At 67.9% G+C, this 11,337-nt stretch overlaps 2 protein-coding genes across 2 annotated transcripts in view; both read left to right on the forward strand.

The window, feature by feature from the left end:
* Positions 1 to 27: 27 nt before the first annotated feature.
* CHLRE_02g077925v5 (uncharacterized protein) lies at positions 28 to 2,679 on the forward strand. The gene is made up of 6 exons (XM_043059178.1): positions 28 to 292; positions 401 to 739; positions 984 to 1,230; positions 1,572 to 1,696; positions 1,952 to 2,058; positions 2,424 to 2,679. The coding sequence occupies exons 2-6, from the start codon at positions 635 to 637 to the stop codon at positions 2,533 to 2,535; spliced, it is 696 nt and encodes a 231-aa protein (XP_042926812.1). The 5' UTR covers positions 28 to 292; positions 401 to 634; the 3' UTR covers positions 2,536 to 2,679.
* A 68-nt stretch (positions 2,680 to 2,747) lies between these two features.
* Positions 2,748 to 11,337, forward strand: part of CHLRE_02g077951v5 (uncharacterized protein) — a 13,872-nt gene continuing 5,282 nt past the window's right edge. Inside the window, exons 1-14 of the mRNA XM_043059179.1 lie at positions 2,748 to 3,477; positions 3,988 to 4,053; positions 4,284 to 4,535; positions 5,050 to 5,380; positions 5,709 to 5,794; positions 5,973 to 6,644; positions 6,836 to 6,975; positions 7,399 to 8,383; positions 8,716 to 8,884; positions 9,172 to 9,272; positions 9,550 to 9,750; positions 10,100 to 10,246; positions 10,488 to 10,611; positions 10,893 to 11,002. Coding sequence (XP_042926813.1) covers positions 2,872 to 3,477; positions 3,988 to 4,053; positions 4,284 to 4,535; positions 5,050 to 5,380; positions 5,709 to 5,794; positions 5,973 to 6,644; positions 6,836 to 6,975; positions 7,399 to 8,383; positions 8,716 to 8,884; positions 9,172 to 9,272; positions 9,550 to 9,750; positions 10,100 to 10,246; positions 10,488 to 10,611; positions 10,893 to 11,002 — 3,990 coding nt within the window. The 5' untranslated portion in view covers positions 2,748 to 2,871. The remainder of the gene's footprint in view (positions 3,478 to 3,987; positions 4,054 to 4,283; positions 4,536 to 5,049; positions 5,381 to 5,708; positions 5,795 to 5,972; positions 6,645 to 6,835; positions 6,976 to 7,398; positions 8,384 to 8,715; positions 8,885 to 9,171; positions 9,273 to 9,549; positions 9,751 to 10,099; positions 10,247 to 10,487; positions 10,612 to 10,892; positions 11,003 to 11,337) is intronic.

Genomic DNA, 11,337 nt, shown 5'->3' on the forward strand with positions numbered 1-11,337 from the left:
AGTAGCTCCGGCAGCTTGCATAGAGGAAATTGCGCTCTGACCACAACCGTGCTGCAGTTATGAGCTCTGTTTCGCTGGGTTGCGCGCTCCATACACAAGGCACAGAGGCACAACACTATAAGCAATAGAGTCAGCTTCGGCGGAGCGAGCTCACATGGCCGACACGCCAAGTCGCGTGGCCACGCTGCTCGAAATCGCAGCGCTGCAGGCTGTGCATGGTGCAGAGGAGGCGGTGATCGATGCGGCTGAGGTGCAACAGCTTGTTGACGCTGCATGTGAGGGCGCGCTCGAGGTGAGCGGCGTGTCGCACAACAATGGCCCGCCTCGCACCCCTCACACCTTGTCCGTGCTCCCCCCTCTCCAAACTCATGTGCTCACACCCGCACCCATACGGTCGCAGGAGGAGGTCGCTGCGGCCCAGCTGGGATCATCCTCCATCGACCTGACGATACACGTGACAGCAGCCGCGCCTCCGCCGCTGCGGGCGTCCCTGCGCGTGCGCCTCCCCGCGGCCTATCCAGGAGCCGGCGGCGGCTGCAGCGGATTGCAAGCTGGTTCTGACCCCGTGACAGCGGGCACCGTGGCATTCGCTGCCGCTGCCGCGGCCATCTGCAGCCTTGGGCCGCCGACCCAGATGGCGTGTGGCGGGGCCGCCGGGGCTGCCGTGACGGGGGGCCGAGGCTGGTGCGACAGCTGCACGACCCAGATGGCGGCACTGGCGAGCAGCGCGGCGCAAGAGGCAAGTCTCTGGCCCGTGTTTGGGCGAGGACGGCCCATGATCCGGTGCAGTTGTTATTGATGGGGCAAGATTGGGGGAGGGATGCACGTGGGTCCGCTGCGGACCTGCAGTTGTTTGATAGGGTCCGACGCGAGCAGCTCAGTGTGTGTTAGGGGGAAGGGTCGACCCTGTGTATGCGAACGCGCAAGCAAAGCGAAATGTGTGTGTGTGTGTGTGTGTGTGTTTGTGCACTGTTGACGTGCAGGGCCGCCCTTGCCTGCATGAGCTGGTGGAGGCGGTGCAGGCCGCGCTGTCGGACCTGGGGCGGCAGCTGCTGCAGGGGCAGCAGGGGCAGGGGCAGCAGGAGGAGACGTCGGCAGCAGCGGCAGGGGCCTGGGGCGACGGCGGCGCCGACGCTGACGAGGTGCTGCTGGTGAAGCTGGACCACATGCACAACCGGGGCATGTACTGCCGCACGCTGGCGGCTTGGGTGAAGGAGCTGGGGCTCACAGGTGTGTGTGTGTGTGCGTGTCTCGTAGCGCCACAACCAGTCCAGTCCACAGGGTGCTGATCAGCAGGGGTGCAGGACACCCGGGGGAGCAGGGGCGCATATGCATACCTGGCTGGGCAGGCCGGGGCGGATGCCAGTCCTGATGGACAGGGAGGCACGTGCGTCGCTGCCGCCCTGTACCTCCTCCTCCCATTCTGCGTCCTCCCACTCCTCCTGCTCCGTCTCCTGCCTATCCCCACCTGACCTCCGACTCCTTCCCGCTCCCAGTCCCTCCCGCGCCCTCACCTTCCTCCCGCTCCCTCACCTCCCCCCCCCCCCCCCCACACACACGCACACACCCAGGCCGCCTGGTGTTCGGCCCCAGCGGTCTGCTGCTGGAGCTGCTGACGGGGCCGCCCGCCCGCCTGCGCGCCTACCTGGTGCGCCACCGCACGGAGGCCGTGGACGTGGACTCGCGGGGCCGCAAGGTGCGGGCGGCGGGCAGCTGGGTGGCAGCTGGGCGGCAGCTGGGTGGCTGGGTTGTGAGGTGGGGGTGCAGGGGTGCAGGGGTTGAGAGGTGGGAGTGCGGTGTTCTTGGCGACACAGCACCCACTCAGGTTGTGGATCCGGGATCCGGCTCCGTGCGTGCGGGCGGCTGACGTGCGTGCGGGGCAGGGCGCGGTTGTGGCCACACAGGTAACAACACCCACCTGAGCGCGCTCCCTATGCACTGCATCCTGCAGTGCAAGGAAAGGATGATGGAGGTTATTGGGCAGCGCGCCTGCGGTAACGGCCCCAGCAGCAGTAACAGCGGCGGCGGCTGTGGACAGCGGGCCTTCACTGACTACAGGTAAAGGCTGTCGAGGAAAGGTCCTGGAGGGGTGGGGGTGGGCAGGCGTGGTGGCGGGCGGGCGCTCGCACGCAGGGCACTGCTGGACCCCACACGTACCCTACACGTGCCACGACCTCGGCCGCACGCGCACGCACGCACAGCGACAGAAGAGCTCTGGAGGGTTCAGCCAGGCCCGGCGGCAGGGCAGGCAGGTTTGCGCCAGCACAGCAGGGGCTGACGGCGCCCCTTGCAGTTCACATGCACTCTGCGCCCACATGTGCCACGAGCTGGCCCGCACACACTCGGACACGGGCACTAGTTGATAGACAGGGAGGTGGTCGCATGGACAATGCCGACCCTTTTCCCCTTCGCTTTGCACGCAGGGAGGTGCAGCTGTCCAGTCTGGATGAGGTGGCACAGCTGCTGGAGGCGGCGGGTGTGGGCGACTGGCTGCGGCCGGCAGTGGGGCTGCCACCCGTTGCCGCCACACGGTGAAAGCGGCCTTCGACGCCTTCGCCGCATGGCCTGCCGCTGGCTGCGTACGATGCTGCAGCAACTCATAAACTCATCGTGACCCAAGGAAGTTTTGAGCTGTTAGTTGTGTGACGGGCCGATCAGGGCCGGTCCTAGACATACGAAAGACCCGCGACCGCGGCGCCTCGTTTGTTTGTTTTCTCTTTTTCATTGTCAAGCATCTTACGTGCTCACGTATTGTTGGGATCAGGGCTGGCAATCAATGCGGCGCGAAGAGCGGCGGCAGTAGCACACGGCGACCGCAAGCGAACCTAACAACGAAGGCACAGCAGCCCGGTGCGGGCTGCGAGCTGATCGATGGACGAATGGGCCAATGCTGCGGCTGGCGCGGCTGCGGCGGGTCGGCAGCAGCAGGAACAACCGCCGCACATCGCAAACGCTCGGTCGCGGGTCAACGCCGGGGCTAGCAGCAGCAGCACCAGGGACGCAGCACAGCCGCGGGATTTGATGCCGCATGCGAGTGGCATTAATAGCGATGTGAATGCGGTCGGGGCTGCGTCTGTGAGCCCGGCGCCAGGACTGGCTGGCCCATCGGCGGCGGCGTGGCAGCGCCTGAGCCGGCCGCCGGCACCACACGGGCCGCCGGGGCCAGCCGCAGATACGGAGCCGCCCGCACCCACACCCGCACCCGGCATGCGGGCGGGATGGGCGGAGCAGGTGGCGGAAGCTGCTGGGGAGGACGCGGCCCCTCCTGGCCCCAGCCGGGCTGGGGGCGGGCGGCCTGGAGGGGCAGGCGGAGGGGCAGGCGGAGGGGCAGGCGCTGAGGCCAGTAGTGCTGGCGCTGGCGAGGGCGCCGACGTGGGGCGTGGGGTCCTGGGCGCTGCTGGCGAGCCGCGTGCGGACGGCTGGCGGCTGTTTGCGCTGCAGACGGAGGCGGTGCTGCGCCGCAACGCGCTGCTGCAGGTGGGTGGGTGGGTGAGAGGCGGGTGGGTGTGGGTGTGGGTGGGGGTGTAGATACCAGCGCAAACTAAACCGAAATAATGCAATGGGGTGAGAGGTGGAACGGTGCGGCGGCGGTGGCGTGGCGTGGCGTGGAGATGGACAATGAGAATGTCGTGGAGCGGTCGGGGCGGTTGAGATGGACAAGGGAATGGTGGGGGTGGGGTTGGATGGGAACGGATGCAACCGGGGGTAGTACAGCAGCCGGGAGGAGGAGGCGCAGCAGCAGCACACAGCGGTGCGGCGGGGCCAGGCGGAGCCTGAGGTGGCATGCAGCAGCGGCAGCGGCAGTGGCGGCATGCCGGTATCTGCCCCGACCCTCACGCTCACCCTCACGCCCAAACCATCCAGAACCCACCATGCCCCCCCCCCCCGACCCTCGCGCCCCCTCATCTTCCTGATCCCCCGCCCGTCCCTCCGCCTTCCCCTGTCGCCCCTGCTGCCCCCGCCCCGCCCCGCCCCTCCCCTCCCCAGCGCCGCGCCTGGCGTCAGAGCCTGTGCCTGCTGGCGCTGCCCGTCATCTTCTGTGTGCTGCTGGTGGTGAGGCGCCAGCGAGTGGGGGGTTGTAGATACCAGCCCAAACTAAACCGAACACAATGCAAACGAGCGAGCAGGAGAGCAGCTGATGGGTGATGGCAACTGCCAGTGAGGCGGGGAAGACGCACGCACGGTGTCAGACCCTCTCCCCGTGTACTTGCCTGTGTACTTACCACACATACGCACATGCGCACACAAACATGCAACAACAGAATCAAACACGCAACGCGCAGGTCCTTCAGCGCCTGGTGAACAACCAGCTGGGCGCCACTGAGGAGTACCGCTGCGGCTGCATGTGCACCGCCTGCTGCGACTGGGTGCAGCAGCAGCAGCAGCAGCCGGCAGGAGCGGCAGGAGCGGCAGGAGCCGGGCTGAATGGCAGTAGCAGCGGCGGCGGTGGTGGTGGTGGCGGCAACGGCACCAGCGTGTGGGAGTGCTACACGGCGACGGAGGACCGCCCATGCTCGCCGTACGCGCAGTGCAAGGTGGGGCCCATTCGTGTGTTGCCGTACCGCGCATGCAATGTCGTACCGCCCGACTGCTGTGCGCGTCGCCCGCGCGCCTCCTGCACCCTCTTCCCCATCTCGTGACCCCCGGGCGGGCTGGGGCCCATAATAAGCTTAGGCCTGCCTTGTGCACGCCGTCCCATGCGCCGTCCCTCCTGTTGCCGACCCGACTGACACTCCCCTTATGCCGCCCTGTGCGCTGCTGCTCTTGCCCATAGGTGAGCATCATCGGTCCTTATAGATATGGACCGTAGCTGTACGGGGTTGGGTTGGGCGGGTGATAGAACCTTAGCCGCACATCTCTCGGTGCATTGGGAAGCAATGCCGGGGCGAGGGCCTGATCGGCCCCACCCCGTGAGGGTTACGCGATGAAACGGGTTAATGAATGGGCGTTTCAACTCCACGCCTCGGTGGTGCATGCACAATGTCGCAGTGTCGACCCTCTCCTTTGGCCTTTCCCAACACACGCACACGTACACGTGCTCGTGCGCAGGCCCGCGACCCGACCCGCTGCGGCGCGCAGTACAGCCGCTACGAACAGGTGGCGTTCTGCGACGTGCGCTCCCCCGCCACCTGGCCCGCAGTGCTGCAGCTGCCGGCGGAGGAGTACAGGCCCGGAGCTGCCGCTGCCGGCGCCGCCGCGCAGTCGCCCGCGTCGTCGCAGCCCGCGCAGCTGTATGCGGCAGCGGGGCAGTCGGGCGGCGCGGCAGGAGGAGCTGCAGACAGCGACGGCGGCAGCAGCGGTGGCAGTGGCGGCGGCAGCAGCAGCGGTACCGGCAGTAACGGCAGCACGCCGACGCCGCCTGTGGTAGCGCCGTACACAGGTGTGGCGTCGGCTCGCGCGTGCGATGAATTGCAGTACACAGTGGGGCGGATGGGCGGGTGGGCAGGGAAAGGCACATCAAGCAACACGCCCGGCAAGGCCCGAGTGGAAGCCGCTGGGCGGAGTAGGGTGTCTGGGCTGGCCCAACACACAGACTGGGCCGCCGCACCCACACCACCCCCACCCCGCCACACCCGCCACCTGCCCACCTGCCCACTATCGTCTTTGCTGCCTTCCCCCATCCCTCGGAACGCGCGCCCCTGCGCCTGCTGTCTACCTTGCTACACTTTCCTGCACCATGTTTGCAACCCCCCTCCCCCCCCCTGCAGGCCGGGATCAGGTCCTGGCGGCGGCCCTCAGCGCCGGGCTGGTGCCGCGCGGCGGGGACGCCGGCGTGGGCGGCCGCATGCTGAGGGTGAGAGCCGCCGGCCTTGCCACGACACGTTACGTGTGTGTATGCGGACTGGCAGTGGGGGCGGAACACGGGCTGTTGTGTGACACGTGTCATCCACTGCGCAACCCGTATACTAAAGCACCCGTGTGGCTTGCGCCCTGCTTCCTTCCCCCCAACTTCGTTCTCTTTCCCCACACAGGACCTGCTGGACGTGCAGCAGCGCATGCGCCGAGCCGGCGGCAGCCCCGCCCGCAACGGCAGTAGCAGCAGCAGTAGCAGCAGCGGCGCCAGCGCCCTCAGCACGGCCGGCAGTAGCAACCCACTGCTAACAGTGCTGGCAGGCGCAGTGATGGGCGGCGGGGCCGGGGCCGGGGGCGGGGCCGGCGGGGCTGCTACTGACGGCGGCGCCGCCTCTTTCGCGGAAGTTGACCTCTGCGACCCGTCAGTTGACGTCCCCGCGCTGTTCGCACGAAACACCGGAAACGGCAGTAGCACCAACGGAACCAACAACGGCAGTAGCAGTGGCCGCGGCAGTAGCAGCAGCAGGTCGTTGCCGGCCGCTGCCCGTGTGCTGGACCAGGCGCAGCTGGCGGCGGCGGCGGCGGCGCTGACGGAGGTGCTGTCCGACTACGACCTCCTTCTAGGCACCCCCACCGATGCCACCTACACGAACCTGCTGGAGCCGGCGCTCATTGTGGGCTCGCCGGTGCTAGGCGGCGGCGCCGATGACGGCGGCGGAGGAGGAGGAGGCAGTAGCAGCAGCGTGCGCGGCGGCGGCGGTGGAGGTGGTGGCGGCGGCGGCAGCGGCGCTTCGGGCTTTCTCAGTGGTGGCGGCGGCGGGCAGTCGGGCTACCGGGGTGATCCGGCTCAGGTGCGGTGCGTGTGACTGTGTGGTGTGGCGTGTGGTGGCGTGAGGCCCTCCAGTCTTCTGCCCCCAGTACCGCTGCCGTTGCAACACCACCGTCGTCTAACTGCGGTAGTCATGCCTGCAACGCCCTCCTTCCTTCTCCTCCCTCCCCTCTTCCCCCCTCTCCCCTCCTCCTCCCCCCCCCTGCCCCCCAGGCCCTGCCCCTGTACCACCTGTCCCGCGACTGCTCCCGCCTGGGCCCCACCGACCGCCTGGTGCTGCGGCAGCTGGGCTGCGGCCTCAGCCGCGGGCTGGGGCTGCCGCCGCTGCGGTGCGCCTCCTGGAGCCCGCAGTGGTGAGAGGGGGAGAGAGCCTGCAGGGGGAGGGGGGTTGCATAGTATGGGCAATAAAGACGAGATGATGTTCTTGACAGGTTGCTGTTGCAGCAGATGAGGGGAGGGGGAGGGGGGAGGGGCTGCCGAGCGAAGGGGGGATTTTATTTAGCTGCGCTGGGGAAGGGTGCGCGGGGCACGGGTGCGTGTGGAGGGCACGGAAGGGGACCAACGCAAAGCTCGACAATTTGTTTTCTCCACCTGCCTTCGTGCTTCCGTCCAATCCATTCCTGCTTGCATCCTATACACGCATCTGTGCCTGCAATACGTACCCAGCTAGCCTGCTTGCCGCCTTCACACCCTGGCACTAACACACACACACACACACTCTCTCTCTCTCTCACACACACACACACACACACACACACACACACACACACGTGCAGGCAGTCGCAGGTGCCCGCCATCGAGCTGGAGCTGCTGTGCGGCTGGGGCGGCCGGATCGCAGGCTGTAGCAGCAGCGGGAGCAGCACAAGCGGCAGTAGCAGCACTGCCGCCACTACCGCCAATGCCTCCGCCGCCAACAGCACCGCCGCCGCCGCCGGCCCCGGGGGGTTGTCAGCCGCCGGCGGTCGGCGGCTGCTACTGCTGCACCTGCGGCCGCAGCACCCGCAACAGCCGTCCTCCATCATGGTCGTGGCCGCGCCCGACGGCGGCGGTCTGAGTGAGGCCGATGGCAGCAGTAGCAGCAGTAGCAGCAGCAGTGGCAGTAGTAGTGGCAGTAGCAGTGGTGGCAGCGGCAGCAGTAGCCGACGCGGCGGTGATGTTTCGATCAACGGCCAAGGCGTTGCCAGCGGGGGGACCCCGCAGGCGTCGGCTGTAGCAGCAGAAGCAGAAGCAGCAGCAGCAGCAGCAGCAGCAGCAGCAGGAGCCGCGGCCTCGTCAGTGGCGAAACTGTTCCTGGCTACAGCCGCGGACATGCTGGGGCAGGCCTCGGGCATGGAGGGCAGCAGCGGGGAGGTGGCGCAGGCCCGGTATGCCGCAGGTGGCTGGGGCGGCGGCGGCGGCGGCGTGGGTGCGGAAGCGCAGGAGCCTGCAGCTGCACGGTGCGGAGGCGGCACGCATGCAGAGGCGGAGGTGCAGGCGGCGGCGGCGGGTGTTGTGTCGCGCCGCCGCCGACTGCAACAACAGCAGCAGCAGCAGGGGCAGGGGCAGTCATCGCCGGACCAGTCACGGGGGCAGCAGCCGCAGGCGGGAGTGGCGGCGGCGGCGGCAGGAGGGGAAGCCAGTCTGCGTATCGTGCAGTACCCCAGTGGTGTGTACGACTGGGGGGAGACACGCCTGCCGGCGGGGGGAGCAGGAGGCGGCGGCAGGGGCGGCGTGGGCGGGGCTCTGGACCTGAGGCTGTGGGTCAACAACAGCGATGTCCTGGTGAGTGGGTGAGTGGGCGTGTGTGCACATGTGTGTGTGTGTGTCAGGAAACACGAGAAGGGGAATGCAGACTGTGTATGCATGCTTCATATGCATGTGTGTTGTGTTGTTGAAAGCAAAGTAACCGGGGTGTGGCAGCGATTGTAATTGTGGGGCCCATCGGCCCATCGTGCTCAGTGAGTACGGCAGCACAGGATGTCTTGTGGAGCCGGCGGGCGGGCTACCGTGTGGATCCGGCGGGCGGCCACGTGTGGAGCTGTGCCGTACCACCTCCGGTTGCTCCCCTCCCCCCCGCCACCAACCCCTCCGCCGCCACACCCTCCCCGCCGCAGGCCAGCATCGCCCCGCACGTGCAGCGCTGGCCCGCCGCCATCAACGCCGCCGCAAACGCCTGGCTCACGGCGGCGGCGGAGGCGCTGGCAGGGGCGGCGGCGGGAGCGGCTGGAGCCAACACCAGCACCGCTGCCGGCGCCGCCCGGCCTTGGGTCCTGCGGCTGTCAGGTGCGTTTGTGTGTGTGTGTGTGTGTGTGTGTGTGTGTGTGTGTGTGTGTGTGTGTGTGAGTGTGTGTGTGTGTGTGCGTGTGTGTGCGTGTGTGCGTGTGTGCGTGTGTAAGGCCGCATGAACAAACACATGCCTACAAGACGCACCGCTGCACACACTGCTCCTAACACTCGTGATCATCGCCTCGCATTCCCGCACCTTCCACGTGCCCTTCCAACCCCCACCCACCCGGCAACCCCCCCCCTTAAAAATTCATGAATGTAACCCCCCCCGCCTGGACCCCCAGGCATCAAGGGCTTCCCCACTCGCGGCTCCCCCCTGCGCCTGGACCTGGCCAGTCTCATGGGGCCGCTGTTCTTCATGTGGGCCATGCAGCTGCTGCTGCCGGTGAGGGCAGCAAAAGGGGAGGGAGAGGGGGAGGTGGAGGGAGGGGGAGGGGGGCTGCCGCCCATGCAAGAGGGAGGCGGTGACACTAACCCGCCGTGCAGACCCAAGAGGCCCATACTTGTTCACATGTCTGGGCTTGCGGCGATACAGCGGTGTACCTGCCACCACAACCCCCATACACATATCTGACACCTGCATTTTACACACACACACACACGCGAATTCACACACGCGCATTGCGCCGTGTTGTTCTGCTTTTGCCACACCCAACGCACAGACGTACGTGCACGCGCTGGTGTCGGAGCGCGAGCGCGGCGCCTCGCTGCTGATGCGGCAGCAGGGCCTGGCGCCGGGCGCGGCGGCGGCGGCGGCGGCGGCCTGGTTCGGCCTGGTGTACGGCGCCTACATGGCTGTGTTCGTGGGCTTTGGAGCGGCGGTGCGGCTCAACGTGTTCATAAAGACAGGCGCGGGCGTGCAGGTGGGATGGGGGGTTGTGGGGGTGGGGGGGAGGAGGAGAGGGGTTGGGAGGTGGTAGAAGTCCGGCGCGGCGGTACGTTGTAGGGCGGCGTGGCGTGCGCTGCGCCGGGCGCCCCTCTCTGAAAGCCACCCCTAGGCGTCCTCCGTCGGCTTGATCCGGCCCCCCGCCACCACCCCCTCGCTGCCCTCCGCCCCAGCCGCTCTCTCTTCCCCCCCTCTGCCCACCACCAGGTATCCTGTACCGCTTTTTTACATCTTTGCAACCCCCGTCCCCCTGTGCCTGGCTACAACTTCTTTATGATTGTACCCCCCACCCTCCTCCAACCATCTTTGCAACCCCCCCCCTGCAGCTGCTGTTCTACTGGCTGTGGGGCTGCTGCATGGTGTCCTGGGCGTTCTGGTTCGCGGCGGTGTGGGGCGGCGCGGCGGCCGGCACCCTGGCCGCCACGGCCACTGTGGTGCTGACTGGGCTGGTGGCCAACATGGTGGTGGCGCAGGTGGGGAGGGGAGGGGAGGGGAGGGGAGGGGAGGGGAGGGGACAGCAATGCAAGGCCGCACGCGGCCCTTTTGCCAGCAGCAGAGCCTGCTTCCCTCGTCCCGTCCTCTCTGTCAGTCCGCCACCTGACGACCTGACTCACGCCGCCACCTCCCGCCGCCACCTGTACCGCTCTTCCAAGCATCCTTGCATCCCCCTCCCTCTCCCTCCATCCCTCCCCCTCTCCCCCCCCCCTGCCGCAGTTTGTGACTGCCGGCCCGACCTGGCTGGCGGCACTGCTGCAGGTGTTCCCCTCCTTCGCGCTGTACAGGGGGCTGTGGGAGATGGGCGCATACGCATTCCTGGCGGCGGCCAACGGCGGAGCGGGTGCGCGGGGGAGGGCTGGGAGGCGGGGGTGCTGGGGGCCGGGGTGTGTGATGTGATGTCTTACCTCTTGCGTAGGGCAGGGTAAGGCCGAATTTGGGCTGCAAGGGAGTGCCGCATGGGGCGTGAGCATAGACATGTGACAACTGTGTCCCCGCGACTTCACCCGCACGCCCCCCTCCTCCGCCCCCACCCCCGCCCACCCACACCCACACCCACACCCGCATCCCCCGCCCGCATCCCTCCGCCCCCCCCCCCCGCCCGCCTCTGGCTGCCTGCTGCAGGCCTGACCTGGCGCCGTCTGGCCGACCCCGGCTGCGGCATGCTGCTGGTGTGGGCGCTGCTGGCGGGCCTGACGCTGTGGTGTGGGCTGTGCGCAGCATACTACCACCAGGTGGGCGTGTGGGCGTGTGCGTGCGCGTGTGCGTGTGGGGGCGTGTGTGTACGTCCGCGTGTGTGCGTGTGTGTGGGCGTGTGTGTGTGTGTGTGTGTGTGTGGGCGTGTGTGTGGGCGTGTGTGGGTGTGGGTGTGTGTGGGCGCGTGTGTGTGGGGGGGGCGGGGGTTTGACGGCTGGAGGACCTGGGGATGACCAGGGTAGAGCATCAATCGCTTATCGCGGCTTGGGGGCAGAGAGGCTGGCAAGCAAAGTCGATGCGGGGTGAGGGGTGAGGTCAAGGAACGCCTCTCAACCTGCCTCCCTCCCGCCCTCCCTTCCCCCTTCCCCCCACA

Source organism: Chlamydomonas reinhardtii, chromosome 2 (assembly GCF_000002595.2).
Source record: "Chlamydomonas reinhardtii strain CC-503 cw92 mt+ chromosome 2, whole genome shotgun sequence".
NCBI lineage: Eukaryota > Viridiplantae > Chlorophyta > Chlorophyceae > Chlamydomonadales > Chlamydomonadaceae > Chlamydomonas > Chlamydomonas reinhardtii.

Coding starts and splice junctions, on each gene's coding strand:
- CHLRE_02g077925v5 (XM_043059178.1), top strand. CDS start 635: ATGGCGTGTGGCGGGGCCGCCGGGGCTGCCGTGACGGGGGGCCGAGGC. Junction 740..983: donor CGAGCAGCGCGGCGCAAGAG/GCAAGTCTCTGG, acceptor GTTGACGTGCAG/GGCCGCCCTTGCCTGCATGA. Junction 1,231..1,571: donor GAAGGAGCTGGGGCTCACAG/GTGTGTGTGTGT, acceptor GCACACACCCAG/GCCGCCTGGTGTTCGGCCCC.